The following is a 21,293-nucleotide window of genomic DNA, read 5'->3' as shown; positions in this document are numbered from 1 at the left end:
GCCTGTATTCCACCTTCATTTGGTAACAGCAAGCCACTTTCCCTTAATGGACTGTCAGTGAGGGTGCCCTGCCCTTCACCGGCCAAGGCCGGAGCATGCGGTTCCAGTCAGACTTATCAGATAGGTTAAAAAGACTTTCTTAGTGGAATTGGAAATAAAATATTAAAATTTTTATTTTATTAACAGGTCTAATAAAAATAATATGACATGTCAGATTTGATGGGATTGTCAGTGTTTTTAACCCTGTTCCGTGCCTGTCAGAGCGCTCATAATAGAAGTGAGCTGTTCAGGGAGTCCTCAAGACGCTCTCAGGTTTGGTAATTCACTGAGAAAACTCACAGGACTCGGCGTGTAGTCATCCTTTGGCGGGGATGTAATACAGCAGAAGGCTACACAGCATATTCGGCAAAAGGAAAAGATGCTTGGGGTGGAGTCTGGGGGAAACCAGGTGCAGGCTTCCAGAGTATTCTCCCAGTAGAGTCACACAGGATGACCTGTGACAACCTATTTGAAATGTTGCCAACAGGAGAGCTTGTTAGAGATGAAGCACCCAAAGTTTTTATTGGAGGCTAGTCACATGGGCACCCATGCCTGGCGCACAGCCAGATTTCCAGCTCTGGGAATGAAAGCAGGTGTTCAGCATAAACCGTATTGGTTCTACCCACAATTTAGGCACAGTGACCCACTCTTAGCAGTTAATTGCGGGATCCTCCTGAAATCCAGGTTCCAAATGTCATCCAGATGTCATCCAAGGGCCAACTTTACAAGCAGGGCAGAAATAGCAGTCAGGCCTGCTGTATCAACTCCTTTCTGCAAAGAAGCATTAGGTTTCAATTTTCTTAGGTTTTACTCTTCCCGTTGATAGCTTGATCTTAGTGATTTCTTTGCTAGAGTCTTCTTAAACTACTTTCTGCATTATATTTTAAATGAGGCAGTTTTTATCGCTTTAAGTAATTCTGTGTGCATGTTACGTATTTTTGTTGTTCACTATCACCACTCTGACATCTTTCAAGTCTCATGGCTTTCAGTTTGGCCATTCCCACCAGGAACCTCATACTACATGTGTCAGGAAACCAAATAGTCTATTAGTTGCTGAATGTGTCTGCGACACATTCCCAGCGAGGACCTAGAAAGAGAACCTCTAGGTCATTGACCTCAAACTGGGGTACATCAGAGTCCTGGAAGGCTTGTCAAGACACGGACTGATGATTTCTTCCCCCTGAGTTTCTGCTTCAGGCTGTCTGGAGTAGGGCCTAAGAATCTGCATTTCTAACAAGATGCCGATGCTATTGGTCCTGGGAGCACATTTTGAGAACCTCTTTTGTAGTTTGTAATATCCGCAAACTCATGTAAACAAGAATAATGTAATCTGCAAAATTTACCTGTATGGGCACACCTGACAGTATGCCGAAAACGAATCGGCAGGCGCCACTGTCAGCCCCTGTGTATTGTGCAACTGCCACTTTTCCCTGAGGACGTATGCGTTCACAGAACACAGGGCTCATGTAGATCAACATAAGAAATATTTATTGGAAAAGCTTACTTACCTATTTTTAAGCTAAATAAAATACTCCATATTTTTGTGTCCTCAGTGAATCCTCCCCCGACCCCTTGGAATTTATCATCTCGCTTGGGTAACCATAGCCCAGTGGATCCTCTCTTCAGAATTTTCTTCAGGAAAATGGTTTAGCAAGCGAGATGCTAGAATTTAAGGGCTTTGTTGGCTTTTCTTTCCTGCCGGGAATGCTTATGGACGGGGATGCCACTGAATATTTTTCATGACCTCAGCGGGGTCAGAGAACCCTGAGGAGGCGGAATTTATTTAGCTGATGGCAAGGTGGGCGTAGCCCTCTCAGTAGATGGCAGGGAAGGCTTGATAATGAAATTCTGAAAATGTTCTGATCCACATGGGATCCCTAGGTTGATAAGCAACCTCTTAAACTCGTTTGAGTTGTATTTTCTTCAATGGCGAGGTCTGATGAACAATCTGATGTAATTAGCATTCACTTTATAGAATCATATTTAAGATATGGAAGAATGTTCAGGCTTTATGAAGTGAAAAACAAAAATTTACAATAAACCGAGAGTAGTTGACCCAACTATCACCCATCTATCTGGATATTTTGCCAGGGGAATATGTCTGGAATAGTAGTCTAATAGCCATCCTGAGAAGAACGATGCTTCTGTGAATCTCATTGTTTCCCTTAGTTTTCTACTATTATTTTTATAAAGCAAAAATGTAATACTGTTATTTTCAAGTCATCTAAAATGAGGTTTAAAGGATTATATTATTTTTGATATTCAAGCAGTCCCTTAGAAAATATTCTCTAGATGAATTCATAGTGACTTATGATATTTCAAAATGTCCTACTTAATGCCTTCTAATTCGTGCCAGCAGATATTACTAACATGCCCAGGGAAGATACAGACCATAATGTCAGTTTATGGTTTCTCTTTGTAATTCTGATTTTCGAACTGGCTGCATCACTGGGCTCCTCTAATTTCCGCTTGATCTTAGCCAAAAGGAGAATGATCCTCCTCTAATTTCCAGATCATTAAAGTTTAAATATTGTAAATAAGCATGGTACGTTCTGAGAGTAATGTTACCCTAGAGCAGATTTATTTGCATTTGAACGAGGTTTTGACCTACCTAGCTCGATAAGATTAACCTCTTCTGAGGACAGAATAAATTGGTTACCTTTGTGTTACATGAGGAAAGTGCCGTTGCTTTTAGCATGTAGAACAGTGTCTTAAATACAGTAGATACTTAATGAATGTCCTCCCCAATGTATTTCTCTCTTACCTCTTTGGGGATGTTGAACGTTCCAGTTAGAATGTCTGTTTTGAATCGTTTAAATTTCCAGGGGTGCGCAGATACCCTCTGTTAATATCTGAGAGTATGCAGGCATCTCTCTGGTTAATAGATGTGGGTCTGAATTCTTAGAGTAACTTAAATTTTAGGAGGAGTGTGAGGAAATATAAGTAGCATCCTGAGAAGATTTTTGTATCTGGGGGAAGGGGTTGGTTTTTTTTATTTTTTAAATATATATAAGAACTTTTACAGTCCAGTAAAAAAAGTGAGTGACTCAGAAATATGGGTAAAGAACATAAAAGAACAATTCATAGAAAAATATATGCATATAGCCAACAAATATGTAGTACTTTAAAAAATAATTTTTCAGATAATTTTAAATTTACAGCACAGAGAATGAATATAATCTCTGTTGTATGTGTGTATTTATGTGTACGTATATATACTAGTTATCATTATCTTTAAACTTTCTGATAGCAAAATGCCGACAAGATGTCCTATCACCTCTAAATAGTCCAGTGTATAATTCCTAACAAAAAGGACACTCTTATTCTGCATTCGGCCCTTTAAATCAGGAAATCAGCATTGGTGTAACACTGCCATTTCGTCCACAGACCTGTTTCACGTTTCATCAAGTCTCCTAATAATGTCTCTCTCCTTTTTCTGGTCCATGTTCTATCCTGGAATCCATGTTGCATTTGATTATCATGTCTCTTCAGAGTACTTCAATTTAAAACTGTTTCCCAGTGTTCCCCATATTTCATGTTCTTAAAGTTTTAAGGAATACAGACCTTACATTCTGTGGCATAACTTCAGCCTGGGTCTATCTAATTTTTCTCAGTGTCAGAATCCCTCTTGGCGAGTATATCACAGAAAGGATACTCTTTTGTTTTCAGCGTATCCCATTATTCCACTGACAATTCAGTGTTACTCCAGGATTACGCCAGCATCCTGTTCTTCATCCAACCTCCACTCATCGTTTAGCATCTGTTGACAACTCTGAATCAGTTACCTTTTCGATGGCTGCCAAAAGCGGATTCTCTATTTCCTATATTTATTAACATTTTACTATAAGGAAGAGCTTTCCCTTTTCTGCATTTACTTATTTGTCAGTATGGACTTACGGATGCTAGTTTTATTGTATTAGTGATAATTTGTTGTTAATTTTTGAAACTGAGGTATAATTTACTTACAGTGAAATACATACATCTTAAGTCAGTTTCCACATACGTATACTTTCGTAACTAGACAATAGGACAACCAGTATTTATTTTGATGCTCAGAGTTTCCCCCATTTGGCCAGTAGGAACCCCTTCAAGATGGCTCCTGTATCCTTTGAAATGTCACCATCGTTCATGGAGCATTTCCTTACCTTCTGGCATGAGATGTTTCAGATTCTTGTACTTACCTGCTCAACTTCGAAATCAGCCATTTCCCCAGGATTCCTGGTTGGGATTTAGAAGTCAAGATATTAGTCCATTGCTATGCTTTTTGTTACTGGGCCTGTGTTTTTGTTTAGTTGCTCTTAGGCCTTCTTGGTGGACAGAGTTAGGAAAATATATGGATGGATATATACACACACACAGAGACATAAATACATACGTATATACACATATACATTTGTTACTACTTGTTCATTTTTCTGTATGTATGTGTATATATGAATTTGTATTTCTAACTCCAGTCCAGTCCCGTAGACTTCTTTATAGCCTTTCCCCTTTCTTTCTTGTTTTTAAATTTCTTTGGCAGTGAGAAACGTTTCCCTACTATCCTCAGTATAGTTACTTATTGATCAGTTTACTGTTTGGTCAGTGTAACAAGTCTTCCAACCATCCTGCACATTTCCTGTCCCTACTCAGCTCCCACCATGTCCTTAGCCACAGGGATTGCCTGTGCTTCCATGTGGCTCCCCCAGACTCCTCCTAAATGCCTTGTATACGCATCATCTGTCCCTTACTCCTGTGCCCCCCCAACCCTTACTACCCATGTCCTTAATAACCCGTGAAAAGGAAGATAGGAAAATTAGATTGCACTGGTTAGTTTTTCAATGTACTCATTTTTGGTATGTCCTAAAATATTGTGCATTTTAATTTTAAGTTTAGTTTTTAAATGATACACCTTTGGTATATAGGTGCGAGGTTTTTTAATTCATCTGTTGGAATCATCTCCATTATGGTTTTAATGCCTCTGAGATTGTCATATACAAAAGGTTCTTATTATAGGTTTATTTGTGTGTTTAAGTATATTTACTGAGCGTTTTAGCATCAGATTTAGTCCTCATATTTAGTTTCCGTGTTCTCCTGGCTGCACTGGCACTGCCTTAGTAACCAGTTTGGATGCTTACTCTTTTTAAGAAACTGTCTCAGTAAAATGTCATTAGCATGTTTTGCTTTGTTAAAAAAATAAATCTTGAATAACTGAATATTTCCTAGGCAGTGTCAACATTAGTCAGCCATTTGGAGAATTGATTCAACTACTCTGTTTCTAAAACATTTTATATATTGATGTACTGCAGCCCAAGGCACATTAGAGATTACCGTTGATTCATTTGGGCATTTACATGGCATTTTGGCTTCTTGCAGGATTATTATCCACCAATAGCTAATTTAAAAATCGCTTATGCTTTTTAGTGTTCCCGTGGAATTAAGTGGTTTTTAGGTGCCAGTGAGGGCATTTGGTAGATTGACTAGAAAAATAATTGTTTAAGCAATGCCGGATAACGGTGAGGTAGCTGTTGCCTTGACAACTAGAAAACTGTTCTGTTTGCTAAACAAAGGGGTGGTAATTTAGTAGTTTAATTTCCTTTTTGGCATGGACGTTCTACATAAAAAACATTTTATTTTAGCCTCTGAGATGGCCCATATTATTGGCCAAAATTAGAGAAACAGAGCAAAAGGAAAAAGTAAGAGGGCTTTTTTGGTTTTGTATTTTGTTTTATTTTGTTTCATTTGTAAACCTACCAGGGTGTCAGTCAAAGGAATCTTAGTTAATCTGTCAATTCTTCTTTTTTGTTTGTTTGTTTGTTTTTAGGCGAGGCAACCCTTGGTTGACCTCACAGATTGCAAGGACCTTGTCAGTTTATAATCCCCCCCACCCTTTTTTTTTTTTTTTTTTTAATGCCTACAGCACCTGGTCTTCCTAGGCCGTCTCCCATCCAAGTACTAACCAGGCCCGACCCTGCTTAGCTTCCGAGGTCAGACGGGATCGGGCTTGTTCAGGATGCCATGGCTGTAGACTGACAATTCTTTATATAGCTCTACATTGGACCAAAGCACAGTTGCCTCAAAATAGATTTATAGTCTTGATTGTCTTTGCCAGGCTGAAGGTTTGTGATACGCTTCCTTATGGAGCATCCCTGCAGACAGTCTCTTGCTACTAAAATCCAGCATGATTACTTTATTTCTGATTTGAATAAGGAGATAATATTTAAACATCTCTCCCCCGCCCCACACACATATTATATTGGCATCTGCTGTTTATGTGAGATCTTTTTTGTATAGGACTTAAACATTTTTTAACAATTTTACCCCAGATTATTAAGTAATAACAACCTTTTTTTGGGGATGGGGGACACTGTATGCTGGACCCTTCTGAGCATTTAACATGGGGCATTTCAACCCTCATCCCCCGTCAGATAGTCACTATTATATCCTGAGGCACAGAGGTCTTAGTCCAAGGTCACCCAGCTGCTAGGTGGTAGATTCAAACCTAAGCCTCTAATTCAAGAGTCTGTGCTCTTAATTACTCTATTATACTGACTGTCATTAATGTAGTCATTCCAGATACATTGGAGAATACAGAAAAGTATTAATAAGAACATTCAAAATAATCCATAATCCCAATTTCTACAGAGTATATATTTGTCCCTTGATTTGTGTGGATTATCCATTCCACGCGTCTTTTTTTATGCAGAAGAAAACTGTATAAAAAGAGTCCACCATTACGAAAAAAATGCTAAATAGGCCAACATAAGTCATAAATATATTCTACATATTTCCACGAAAACTTCTAATGAAAATTCAGGAAAACCAAAATAAATTTTACTTGCTGTTGGTGTCTACTGTAATCTAAAACAATCAACTTTCTCTTTTTAATTGGCATAAAGTCACTATCTTCATTGCTGAGAATATTTGGAAGTGCTGCTTTGATTTCGTTATTTATGTTTTTAGATGATCTTTTCCCAACCCATCTTTTGCTAAATTTTCATAAATTTTTGAATATTCACCACAACATCTAAAAAAATCTTTCCGAAATTTTAAGGCTCGTTGGATGTTTGGATCAATATCTGGAATTGCAGTTTCTAGTTTTGTGGCCAGTTGAAGAGCTTTGTAAATATTTTCTGCAGTGAACAAAACTGATTCAGGGTCACTGCCATATTCATTGGCAGAATGGGCTTCAGATATTAAGGAATTAATTCATTATCGTTTAATTTGTGATCAACCAGTAATTCGTTAATATTATCTACATTCAAATTGTCAGAGCCTTCTTGAAATTTACTTAATAAATTGTGTGGATGACCTGGTGCATTATCTAAAAATAAAAATATTTTAAAAGGGAGAATTTTTCCTTCATATAGTTGTCAACTTCTGCAGCAAAACATTTGTAAAACCAATCTCCTCAAAATCAGTAGTCACCTATGCTTTTTTATTTGCCCTCCAATGAACAGGAAGATCATTAATTGTGTATTAGTAAATATTAGTTCTTCGTACATTGCTGAGTTAAGCTATTGTTTTTTAGAAAGAATAACTGCCAATAATGGAAACGAAAATAAAAGAACCACATAAAATGAGACCACGTAAATGGAAACTGCATATTCAAAGTTCGTGTAAAGGAGAGAAATATTTACCATGTATAAAAAAAACTTGTACCGCATAAATTGAGGGACAGATGTACTTCTTTTTACTGTTCTGATGAAGTGATATAATGACCTGGGGTTTCCCTCAAAATAATCAGTGTTTGTAAGGAATGGGGAGGGGCATAAATGAGACAAAATTGTCTGAGTCGATCATCGTGGGAACCAGATTATGACTAGATGGGGGATGTATTCATACAGTCCTCTCTTCTTTTGTATCTGTTTGAAGTGTTCCTTAGTATACATTTTAAACAGCAAAGGATACATACCAATTGTAAAAAACCAAAAAGGAACATTTTTTAAAGAACAAGAAGACTTTGAATCAAATAGTTTCATACACATACTCTGCATTCCACTCCCCTTGCCATAAATTAATCCTTATCTAACAGTTCCTATCTCTATGGTGTATGTTTTTTCTGTATGTATAATGCAATATAGATACCTTTGATTACTTCTGCAGGTCTAGAAGTAGAAAAAGTATAACATTTTAAAGACATACATATTACCAAATATCCTGTAGTATTTTCTCATTAGATTTAGTACTGAAAAATATTATATTCTGAGGAGTATTAACATTGGTTGAAAAAGTGAGGAAAGTGGTTTAACTTTCAGTTTACATTTATTTATGGGGAGCAGTCATTTAAAATGAGATTTTGTCTCTCACATATCAAAAAAAAAAAGGTAGGGTGTCACATCTGAGTTTACATTGGTTTAATGACTTGTTTGCCCACATTGAGTATTTTATAATATTAATAGTAACTTTTAGTAGCTAAATAGTTCAGGCATCAGAACTGAATACTTTCTAATATTGATTCCATTTTCCTGATGAGGAAACTGAAATTTAGAGAGGGTCAGTAGACTACAAAAACTCATCTAGTTAGTGTAAAGATTGAGCTGGGATTAGGACCTTGTCTTTCTGCTTTGAAAGGCTGTGCTCCTGGTCTGCTTTATTAGCTCATGTTATACTAATCACAGAGGGATAATTTATGCTCCATTAAAACTGCATATACAGATCTGACCATGTAGGTTATGGATTTGGTTTGCTTTTCTGTAGAAATTCTCATTCACAATTTTGGTTAGCATAGTTTCACTTCCAGCTAATTATGTGTCCAGATGCCCCATTCTGACTATCTTTGTAACCCCCATGCTTTCATATAGATAGGCTCGATGAATAAATGTGTGCGGAACAATAATTATTATGTCATCTAATGATGAGAATTTAGGAACAGAAAAGTAACTTACCTAATAAGATGATGCCAAAAAAAAAGGCAGAAAATCAGAACATGGGTCTTTTCTACATTCTTTTTAACAAATTAGCACTGCTCTCACAATGTATCTTCGTTTTAGCGGGTTTTATTATACTTCAGGTTCCCTTTGCAATTTTTTTTCTAATAGACATTTTCTTTCCATGCCTTGCTAATGCCCTTTCATGTATTCTAGCTTGAAGGAAAGAAAATATTACCCTTAAGTAATAATTTACGCCATATTATTTGAGGTAATTATTACTCTTTCTGTCAGTATGGATTTTCAGGTTCGTAGGGATGTGGGATGGACTTAGTTTGGAGAAAAAGAAATTCTGTCTTTCAAATCCAAGTTGAATAAATCTGTCCAGTAGCATATTTATAATATTTTATAGTTGGAATATTGCCAGTCTAATGTGAATATTAATGAAAAGAACGTGTAAATGGGTTTCTGTACTAGTAGTCTAAATACATTACTAGTCTGTTTCTTTTTTTGTTCAAAATGTTCTATAATAAAAATACCTGAAAAGCTAATTGCTTATTTATTTGTTCCTGAGTGGGCACAAATGTGCAACTTGTTGATTTTTCTGTTCTTGCCTACATTTTGCAATTTCTGGTTCCTCGTTAGTTTTCACTTATCTTAACTATACTATTTGTCTATGAAAATAACATTTTACTGGTCATTAAGGTGCAGGGCGTGTCAGTGGGAGAGGTCGCATGTTGTGGACAATGATGAGCCATGGTCATAGGCTTTTCTAGCAATAACACGTAATACCAATTGAACCACCAAGTGAATTGATGTCTTTTTAAATTTTTCTTAAAATTTCTGGGTGAAGTGAGGTGAGTCCCTTTCATATTCTTGCTGAAACAAAGCCACTAACTTGTCTAGAATTTAACCAAAATTTTGACCAAAGAAAATGATATTTTAAGGGGTCAGGAAGGTAAAGTAGAAATGTGTTCTTTATTAACTTCAGGTGCAAGAGCAGTGCCAAGTTACAATTGTAGTTAGTTAATGACATCAACAAATTTAGAAAGTAGTAACGCAGAAATTATTATCTGTGTATACTTATGGCATTAGGGAATTGGAATATGGGCATTTTCCGGAGTAGATTTTAAAAATCATATACTTGATATGTTTTAAGTTCCTTTTTAAATACTTTCCAAGAAATACATGGAATGGCCATTAAGGAGATTGGCCCGATAATTTTATTTTGTCCATCCATCCATCCATCCATCCATCCAATCTATCATTTGTTTATTTGTTTGTTTGTTTTAACGCCTACAGCACCTGGTCTTTCTAGGTGGTCTCTCATCCAAGTACTAACCAGGCCCAACCCTGCTTAGCTTCTGAGATCAGACAAGATCAGGCATGTTCAGGGTTGGCCCGATAATTTTAGTCCTAGCACCCTTGTCTTGGTTTATGTGATACCTCTCACCTTTACAAAAAAGTTATTAAAATTATTCGATATAATTATGGGCACTTTTGTCATAGCATTGAAATAGTGCTTGCTCACGCGCTCTCTCTCTCAGCCACAACTATGAGGGGTGAATTTATTTTAAGATACAAATAAAATTGATTTGTCATTATTTGTTGCTATATACAGCATTTTCCACATTATGTTCTATTAAGTTTCTACAGGATGCTATTAGATATTAATGAGAGGAAAAAGCTCTTTGGGCAAATACATTGTGAAATGATTAGGCAGAGTGGGAATTCATTCGATAAACTGATTTTCCCAAACTCGTCTCTCATTTTCTTTTTGGTGGACCATCTTGGATATTAGTATTTCTTATAAAACATTTTGGGAAAAGCTACTTATATAATACCTTTCTTTGGCTGTGGAGTTGATTAATACAAACAGAACTCCTTAGAAATATAGAACCTTTGCAGAAATAAATATACCTGATTGTAAAAAGTCAGAGCAGCTATATTAGGACTATTAAATCTAAATCACAAGTGGGGAAACTGAAAATATTATTTAGCGTGGAAGAGCGAATAGTGAGTATGTGCATCAAAGCATTTGAGATATTTTAGCTAATTTTATTTGAGACGTCCCAAACTGGATTTTTAAAAAATTAATTAATTTTGTTTTATTATGGTGACATTGGTTAACGAAATCCAGTAGGTTTCAGGTGCGTACAATTCGACAGTAAGGTAAATAGATCTATGTCGCATTGTGTGTTCACCGCCCATAGTTTTCTTTCTGTCACCACATATTTGACCGCCTTTTTCCCCGTCTACCTCCCCTCTGTCTGACAGCCACTAGTCTATTGTCCATGAGTCCGTTTTGACCCGTTTGTTGCTTTTAGGTTCATATCCCACATATAAATGGTATCATGTGGTTTTCAACTTCTTCTGTCTGGCCAGTTTCGCTTAGCATGACTGTCTCAGTCGAGGTCCATCCCTGTCGTCGGCAATGGCAGCATTTCCTCTCTTCTTACGGCCGAGCAATATTCCACTGCATATGTGCACCACAGCTTATTTGTCCAGTCATCTATCGTAGGACACTTCGGTTGCTTCCATGTCCTGGCCACTGCGAATAATGCAGCTGTGAGGATCGGAGTGCAACGTTTCGGATATATGTTTTCAAGTCTTTGGAGTAAATACCCAGTAGAGGGATCGCTGGATCATGTGGTAGATCAAGTCTTAGTTTTTTGAGGAACCTGCATACTGTTTTCCATGGTGACTGTACCAGTTTACAGTCCTGCCAGCAGTGTATAGGAGTTCCTTTTTCTCTGCATCCTCTCCAACACTTGTCATTACTTGTCCTGTTGATAACAGCTATTCTAACAGGTGTGAGATGGAATCTCATTGTGGTTTTGTTTTGCATTTCCCTAATAGCTAAAGATGTTGAGCATCCTTTCATATGTTTGTTGGCTATTTGTATGTCTTCTTGGGAGAAGTGTCGTTAATTGAGTTGTTTGAGTTCTTTTGTATATTTTGGATATTGGGTCCTTATTGGAGGCGTTGCTTGCAAATATATTTTCCCTTTCGGATGGTTGTCTCTTTACCTTGTTGACTGTTTCTTTTGCTGTGCAGAAGCTTTTTAGTTTGATGTAGTCCCATTCATTTATTTTTGCTTTTCAAATTGGATTTCTTAATGTAGTTTTCAACAGTAGTTTGAGTACATGTAATTCCCCTCACCCCTTTTATGCCATTCTACCTTAGAATTGTCTGGATGGTAATATAACAAAGCTATTATGATTTGAGGTGGCTGTCAAGATATAGCCTCAATAGTAAAAGAAATTTTCTCAGACTTGGAGCTTTAGGAATCTGCCTTCTAAGTGGTCACATAGTAAATAAACATTTGAATGGCTGGCGGGTGGAGGTGTGGATGGAATGATAGACTTGTGGTTGAACTAATTCATATTATGTACCATATGTATTTTGTAGAGAGAAAATGATGTCTTATATGGTGTACATTTAGTGCATCAAAATAGCCTTTGTGATACATATTTTACTCATTTTTAAGTTAGAGTACTTTATAGGTTTTTGTTAACAAACTATGACAGGATTAGATCTGCCCTTCTGAGATCTGATTGTGGAATTAGAGAGTTTAAATCTAATTTGTTTGCATTTTTAGGCCCTTGATGAGCCTCCCTATTTGACAGTGGGCACTGATGTGAGTGCTAAATACAGAGGAGCCTTTTGTGAAGCCAAGATCAAGACAGCAAAAAGACTTGTCAAAGTCAAGGTACAGTACATGTAGATTATATAAATTTTATGTTCAGTATTCGATATTGAAACATTAACTTGATGAGTATATTTAAGAAATTTTTTTCTGCAAGGTAAGTTTAATTTCTAGGAGTAATGGTTGTAAAAATACCTATAAAAAACATCAGTTGTCATTTTAGAATATTGCAATTGGACTGAAATTAGATTAGTACGGTTGGTGTTTTGAATTCTATTTCACTACAGACTTAGTATTGTTAGCCTTTTAGAGCTAGAAATGACCTTAAAATCACATAGTTTAATTCATTAATTTTATTGTTAAAAAAATGTTGAGGCTCATAAAGGGTTAGTGATTTCTCCAAGGCTGTTAATAGCAAATTAGTAGCAGAATAGGAATTATCACAATTTCTTAATTTTAAGATCCCTCCCCCCACTCGGTTTTAACCATGAAACTGAGACGTGATTTATAATCGATGGTGTCTTGGATACGTGTTTTGTTTCAGGTAATACACGAAAAGAAATGTAATTGTGTACATTTTAATAAATTACCAGTATTAAAAAATATGGGACAAATGAAATATTCGAAGGTAGATATTTGTTCACTGGTCAGTTATTTATTGAGTGGCACATTGCAGGATGCTTGTTAGGTGGGAAGAACAGAGGTGTGAGAATGACCCGCTCTCTGTCCTCAGGGGATTTATCATCCAGGTTAGCAGATACCCTGTAAAAGACTGCTCTAAACAGCACCAGTTAAACAGGCCATGGAAGCGTTGTACTTCCAGTGGAGAGCATCACAGTCTCTTCTGGAGCTTTCCCCACATCTGTATGCTTATGTTCCTTTCTTTCTTCCTTATGCATGGATGTATTTAAAAAAAAAAAAAAAAAAGCTTCCGGGTGATTCTAATTTACATTCCTAGTTAAGCCTGAGGCACTAGTCTTGGCCCCGCCCCACCTTCAGTTTTCCCACGCTTGGTGTTTGTAATTTGATTATATGGGTACTCTTATAGAGCTCTTATGGCGGCATTTCCTGTTTTGACTTCACACACTGGTGTTTCCTGAACACTCAGGTATTTTTTGTTTGTTTTTGCCACTATTTTAGAGATGAAAAAGCTTTTTATCAGTGTTCTCACTCTTCCAGACAGGGCTTCTGCTAGAGCAGGTGTAACACCTTAGTGCGAATTAGACAGAAGCCCTCCACCCTGGTGAGAGCCTCCTCAGCGGAGCTTGACATAAGGAGCTTGGCATACGCAAAAGCACTTTCCTGCCAATTAGAAAAGGCCTTCCCTTTGGGCAGGGCTAGGTCTGCAGAGCACAGGCTGCATTTTGGCCCTGACTCTCCATCTCGACTGGGTGTCTCTGTGTAGTGAATGAACTACTAAATGACATGTAACTGTTCTGTCATTTCTTGCTGTTAATAAAAGGAAGGAAACTTAGTCTCTACTGCCTCTGTTGGTAGCACAGAGTCCCAGCACCTTGTGCCTTATAAATAAATGGGTTTCTAAAATTACCATTAATTTTTTTGGGGCTGCTCTAAAATCTGTTTATAATTCAAAGTCAATGATTTTCTCAGTAGTTATGGTGCTACACATCTATACCAGTTTAATTTGTTTCAGAGTCAGAGTTAATACAGTTTTTCAACAGTTTGTTGATACACTTCTTCCTCACCATTTTTCATTTATTGAGTATTTACCATGTGCTAAGCACTGTATTAGGAATTGAGACTTTAATGTTAGGGCCTGGTCTCCATCCTTAAGTGGCCTATACTCTAAGTGAATGACACAGTTGCCTAAACCCATTATTTAAATAAAGTGTCGTAGTGTTTTCCGTGAGACAGAAATGTCTGTGATGCTGTGAGCACAGGACGTCTTCTTTCGTAGCTGGTTTGTGAGCCCGTGGCCCGGATTGACTGCCATGCACATCCGATAAGGCCGTGTTGATGGTTTGGTCCCTGGAAGAGGGAGAACAGCTTTTCCTGTACGGAATACTGGAAGCTCCCTTATTTTTCACCAACTATTTAAATGTTTGAACTTGAACTCCTTATTTCAGTCTGACGCCCTCACGTCTGGTTGCCTGTTCTCTGATTGCTGCGCTGATCCGGGGAGCGCAGGAGAGCTCTGCGGCTCGACAGCCTATGCTGGGGTCTCGTCCCTCCGTGTACTAGGCCTGGGGTCTTGGACCATTTACTTAGACTTCGTTCCTCAGTTTTCTTACCAACAGAATGGGAGCAGTTATACCTACCTAATAAGGTTGTTGTGAAGATTATATGTTTGACACTTGAGCCTGATTAAATGTTTGTTGCTACTGTTTATTATCAAGCTAGGCCTTCGCGAAATGATACATAGTTGACCCTCGATTGAACAACATGGGTTTATACACGGATTTTTTTCAGTCAGTACTGTAAATGTATTTTCTCTTTATGATTTTCTTAACATTTTTCTCTAGCCTTTATTGTAAGAATACAGCATATAATATCTGTATAGAATATACAGTGTAGTATGTAACACATACAAAATTTGTGTTCACCGACAGTTGATATTACCGGCTATTACCATAAGTTTTTGTGGAGTCACAAGTTAGACATAGATTTTCAGCTGTTCTGGGGGTTGGCGCTCCTAACCCCCATGTTTAAGATCGCCACCTCTTTTTTTCTCATATTTTAGGAAAAAAAATTATACAACTAAACTAATAACTAATAGTGTTGAATAAAGTATGATATGTGAAACATCAAGTAATTTAGTCTGGGAAATTATTTAATAAAAATTTCAATGAATCTGCTTAGGGATTGAGATTTTGTATAAAGTCTGTTATACAAAACTGTTTAGATTACTTGTGATAAAAAGGAATTCATGCATCGATGAGCTTGTGTTGATTTTCGTGCGTGTGCATGGCTAATTAAATTTATGATCTCTAGGTTACATTTAGACACGATTCTTCAACGGTAGAAGTTCAGGATGACCACATAAAGGGCCCACTAAAGGTAATTCATTTATTTATTCATTAATTCTAGTGCATCCCTGGGAAACAGTAATTATGTTTGGTCATTTCTTTTCATTTCTTGGCTAATTTGTTATTGAGTTGATAAATACATAATTCTCTCTCTATAGATTAATAGAAAAAAGCAGATTGAATGTTCAGTAAAACCTGTGTTCAGGAATGAGATGAACATCAAGGGAGCATCGACTGCTTTTTATTTACTCATCTGTTTCAGTTTCACGTACTAAAATTGCAGACTTTTTGGGAAGGGTGCCATAGCTGAGGGGTTAGAGCACTGGTCTTGTAAAAATTATAGATTTTCCAGAAATTTGCATTTATGTTTTCTCATTGGCCAGTGAACTAAGAGCTGCTTTACTTTCTACTGGTGAGCAGGGTAAAGGGAATATATGGGTAACCACTGTGTGTGTGCCCTTTGGCCCTTTTGAAAGTCTGAAAATGGACATTGGCCTGGCTGGGTGAATTTTTAGAAATGCTAATGGAATGAAGAAGCATTTGTAAATGCAAGAAAAATCCTTTACTGATGAAATTGTACTTTTCAGAGAGAGAGATAGATGTGTGTATCTACCAGTTTTGTTTGTGATTCATTTTAAAACTTTTAATTGGATCCCCAGGGCATTGGTTCCTTGCATGTATGTATAGTGGGCACCATGGAGGACTAAAACTTTTTTTTTTTTACCTTGCGTTTAAAAATTATTTTCCACTATTTGTATTTTGTTGGTGCCATCTTTAACGTACATGCACAGGTGCATCCAAATTTATCGCTTGGAGGGACAAAAGGACAGAAACTCGTACACTTAAATGACATTAGCCACCGTTTATTTAGCACTTAGTATGTGCTAGTACTGTCACGTCTTTTGCACATAGTGTTTTACATAATCCTCATAACAGCTCTTTACAGAAGAGGAAACTGAAGGAGGTAAAGTAATCTGTTGAAAGTCTCGCAGCCAACAATGGCTGAACCAAAACTCTGATAGATTCACAGCCTGTAATGAAGCATTGTGCCCCCTGAATGTTCAGAGCACATATACCTCCAGGCCTTATTTGTGTTTCTGCCTCATAGCATAGTCCTTCGCTGCCCGACTGCCCTGTTTTAAACAACCTGATACAGGCCAGCAGGTACCACCTACAAAAAAATACTCAGTGTTGGGAAGGGATAGAAAAATCAACTACTTCGAATCTTCAGACATCTTTCTCTCCAACTGTTCCAGCCTCTTTGATTGTGGTATAACTGGTTTATTTTACTTGTTTGCTTTTTCTTATTAAATTTCTCTTTATTTGTGATTAGGGATTAGGAATATTTTGATTTTGACATAGGCAGGTGTATTAAATTGTGGTCTCAAGATTGTTAAAATAATTTTCTTGTCTATAGATTTTTCGTTATAGATTTTTGAATTGTTCCCTAGTATACTTACTTCGTAGCTTTCCATCAGCTGATTGATACAAAGTGTCAGCATTTGTATAAATGTTTCTCTTAAAGGAAATAAAAGTAGTGGTCATTTTATCTAAATTGACTTGTAATGTGTTCACATAAAAATAATACCTAGACTGCTTGAATATTAAATTAAAAAATTGTACCACATATTTATTAACTATAATCAGGTAATGAAAATTCTGTTAATTCTCCTGATTTTCCTTTCCCCTTTTGGGCATTCTGTGGGCCTAACCGTCTCTTCCCTGGACAAGTTTATTTTGTTATTACTATAAAGACCATATTCATTTTATTTTTATTGAGGTATAATTGACATATCACATTATATTAGTTTTAGCTGTACAACATTATGATTCTATATTTGTATTGAGAACTGAACACCACAGTAAGTGCAGTTGACATCCATTGCCACACAGTTAAAAAATATATTTCCTTTTTTTTCCTTGTGATGAGGACTTTTAAGATTTACTGTGAGCAATTTTCAAATAAGTGACATAGTGTTGTTGACTGTAGTCACCATACTGTACATCTTCATGACAACTTATTTCATAATTGGAGTTTGTACCTTTTGACCCTCTTCACCCACGCTACCCCCTTCCAGCAGCCACCAATACGTTTTCTGTATCTGTGAGCTTGGATCTTTTTGGTTTGTTTTTTAGATTCCAAATGTAAATGGTATCAAATAGTATTTGTCTTTCTTTGGCTGACTTATTTTATTTAGCATAATACTCTCAAGATCTAACCATGTTGTCACAAATGGCAGGATTTTCTTCATTTTTATGGCTAAATAATTACAAACACACACACACACACACATCACGTTTTTAAAAATCTGTTCATCTGTCAATGGATACAGGTTGCTTCCATGTCTTGGCTATTATAAATAATGTCACTGTGAACATGGGGTCCCCATATCTTTTCAAATTAGCATTTTTATTTTTTTTCACATAAATACCCAGAAGCAGAATTGCTGGATCCTATATGATAGCCCTATTTTTAATTTTTCAGGGAACCTCTATACTGTTTTTTTTTTTAAGTGGCTGCATCAATTTACCTTCCCACCAACAGTGCGCAAGGGTTCCCTTTTCTCCACAACCTCGCTGACTTATTTTTTTTTTTCAGATAATGGCTGTCCTGATAGGTATGAGGTAATACCTCCTTATGATTTTGATTTACATTTTTCTGATCAGTAATGATGATCTTTTCATGTACCTGTTGCATTTTTTTTACTGGCTAGCTTGTTTTTGTTGTTTGCCGTTGAGCTCTGTGAGTTCTTTATATATTTGGATATTAAACCTGTTATCAGATTTGCGTTTTGCAGCTACTTCCTCCCATTTAGTAGGTCGACTTTTCATTTTGTTGATAGTTTCCTTTGCTGTGCAGAAGCTTGTAGTTTGACGTAGTTATAGAGACCATGTAAGTGTAACTCAGCATGTTCTTGATCAAACAAAAAATATTTTAAATGGTTGTTATTTGTGTTGAGTTCTGACTCTTAAGGAGACTTCGGAGTTCTTTCTTTATCCCTCCTCTTCCCAGGCTTATTCGGATAATAGTGGTAATATGGGGCAAGGACAGTCAGTTTCACATACGGTGGTTCTGGATCTAAGAGTGCAGTCCAGTGACCCCAGGGGGTTCCCAAAACCCTTTAGGACTGTTTTCATGATAATAACTTAGATATTATTTACCTTTTATTTTCACTGAATATATAAAAACACTGGTGGATAAAACTGCTGGTACTTTAATACAAATCGAATCAGTAATTATTTTATCCTTTACACCATGCACTCAACTAAATAAATAAAGCCAGGTTTTGGTTTACTTCTAAAAGTTTTTCTAACCTTTTAAAATACTGTAGGTCGGAGCTGTTGTAGAAGTGAAGAACCTCGATGGTGCCTATCAGGAAGCTGTTATCAATAAATTAACAGACGCGAGTTGGTATACTGTAGGTAAGGAATAAATCTTGTAAAAATATTTTCAAAGCTAATACAGCAAAAGCGAAGTTTCCTTGATTTACTTTGTCTTAATGCTGTAGATGTTGTTACTGTTAATGGTTTTTATCTTTCCAGATACTTAAAAAAATTATGTCATTAATATGTGCGTAACATAATTTGAAATCATTTAGTATATGTATTATAGAATTGGATTTTAAGCTTCGTTCACTTCAAAGTGTATCTTAGAGAAATTTCTGTTTTTATCTTAACTATTTTTAAATGTACATTTCAGTGTGTTGTGCAACAGGTAAATTTAACTATTATATTGCGTAATCGTTGCATAATATTTGATATTATGATATTTGATACTGTAACTTTCTTTTACCAATGATGTTTCAGTTTTCTTGCTCTTACATTAAATGCTGGATTAAATGTCCAGTATTCTTATATTTCCCTAGTGTATGGGTTGAGAACCAGGCATAGATGGAAATAAAATGTACTTTTAAACTTTAGTCTGTAATGAAAACCACCTTCCCCCAAAACTATTAATTTTTAATTTACACTCCCATGAACATTTCTCTTTTCCCAGCCCTTGTCATATTTGATAGTAGTGATCTTTAAAAATTTTTGCTCATCTGGACACAAAATCGTATCTGTTTGGTTTGACTGTGCCCTGCCATGATTACTAGTGAGATCAAACATCTTTTCACATTTATTGAAGATAACATCTTTTCCTTTGTATTTTTTTTCTTTCGAATTGCTAGCTTATATTGTCTTCCCAATCTCCTTTTCCTCTTGAGATGGTTATCTTTTTCCTATTATTTTTAGGATGTGAGTTCTTAATATATTTCGAATGTTATCCCTTTGCTGTTTAGCTGCAGGTGTTCTCATATTGCTCTACTCTTATCTCTGCTACCAGTTTCCATAGTCAGTTTACTTGTGGTCATTTTTTTTTTTTCCACTTTTACTTTTATTAGCATTTCTTTGATGCTGAGTTTACTCCGGGCCATACGTTTTTGTTTCTTCAGTTTCTTCTGGGATTTCTTTTCCTTCTGTGCAAGCTCCTCTTCTGCTTTAGGAACATGTGCCCTTTTCCCGTGAGGGTCACCTCAGTGTGGCAGGGGAGCGCGTTGGGCGTTCATCCACCCGCGAGCTCTGTAAGCTCTGCGCCGTATCTTGGGAGCTCGGGTCACCTAGATGTGCCCGGTGACCAGACAGTCTCCACCTGAGCCCTTAAGTGCAGCGTTCCTCTCTGCATTTTTAAGCATATGCAGCAAAAATTCTACCACAGACCCTGCATCGAAGCCCCACTGTTTGTGGCCCGGGCACACCTAACAACTCCAGCATTATAATGACGTAATGGCACACGTTGCTTCTGTCAGTGACATCCTGTACATGCTTGGTGACGTTTTGGATATGCATACCCTTGATGGCCTGGGCAGTTTCATGAGGGTTCTTAAATTGAACACGAAGATTTGAACCTCTTGATTTGCATGATTTTGTGGGGTTTTCTGGGTTGAGTGAATAGCAAACCACTTTCAGTCACCTCAGGCCTCTTACGGGAAGAGCTGCCTCTGGTCACTTTTTCCTCTGTAATTTACGAAGACGTTTCTTCCATCAGTGTTACACGTTTATTCTTAAATGTAGTCTTCAATTTACAGTTTCGTTCTTGTTTTACAAATGACACATAAGGAAATGTTGCATCGATGTAGGCTATGAGACCGCGAGCAGTTCTGTAGTAAATCCTAATGCTAATTAGGTGTAAACTTCAGTCTCATAAACATGGCGTTTTTATTATTGAATATTTTAGTTACAGCATTACAAAAAAGTACTAAAAGTCATTTACCCTGTCTCACATAATGTACAAGAACCGAATTTTGGTACTTGGGCAGAAACCGCTATTTCTAAATTAAGAATTTGCAACATTATTTAAAATAGAGGTACTCTTCCTGTGATTTGTGGTAATAGCATATGTTAAAAGTATGTCAAATATACATATATTCTGTGTATATATGAACTTATAGTAAATTTGCTGGGACATGTTAGTGCTTTAAATAAGGAGTTTTCAACCAGGGGCAAGTTCACCACTCACGAAACATTTGACAAATGTCCAGAGACATTTTTTTGTTACCACAACTGGAAGCGGGGCTACTGACATCTAGTGGCTGGAGGTCAGGGATGCTGTTACATATGTTGCAGTGCACAGGACAGCCCCCATGAAGAAGAATTATCTGGTCCAAATATTAGTAGTGCTGGGGTTCAGAAATTCTGCTTCAAATAAAAAATGGAGTAATTTTTAGGAGCAGTCTGAATATATAAATCTGTACTCTTTCTGTTTCTTAGGTAAATCTCAGTATTTAT

General features: G+C 36.8%; 1 protein-coding gene and 1 pseudogene across 1 annotated transcript in view; one reads left to right on the top strand and one right to left on the bottom strand.

The window, feature by feature from the left end:
- The window catches only part of ARID4B (AT-rich interaction domain 4B), a 118,338-nt gene that overhangs the window by 32,845 nt on the left and 64,200 nt on the right, over positions 1 to 21,293 (top strand). Inside the window, 3 exon segments of the mRNA XM_025039062.1 lie at positions 12,490 to 12,600; positions 15,490 to 15,555; positions 18,857 to 18,947. Of these exon segments, the coding sequence (XP_024894830.1) occupies positions 12,490 to 12,600; positions 15,490 to 15,555; positions 18,857 to 18,947 (268 nt within the window).
- Positions 5,930 to 6,048, bottom strand: LOC112470046 (annotated as a pseudogene).

Source organism: Pteropus alecto, unplaced genomic scaffold (genome assembly GCF_000325575.1).
Source record: "Pteropus alecto unplaced genomic scaffold, ASM32557v1 scaffold189, whole genome shotgun sequence".
NCBI classification, from domain to species: domain Eukaryota; kingdom Metazoa; phylum Chordata; class Mammalia; order Chiroptera; family Pteropodidae; genus Pteropus; species Pteropus alecto.
This window is presented reverse-complemented; position numbering and strand designations above follow the sequence as displayed.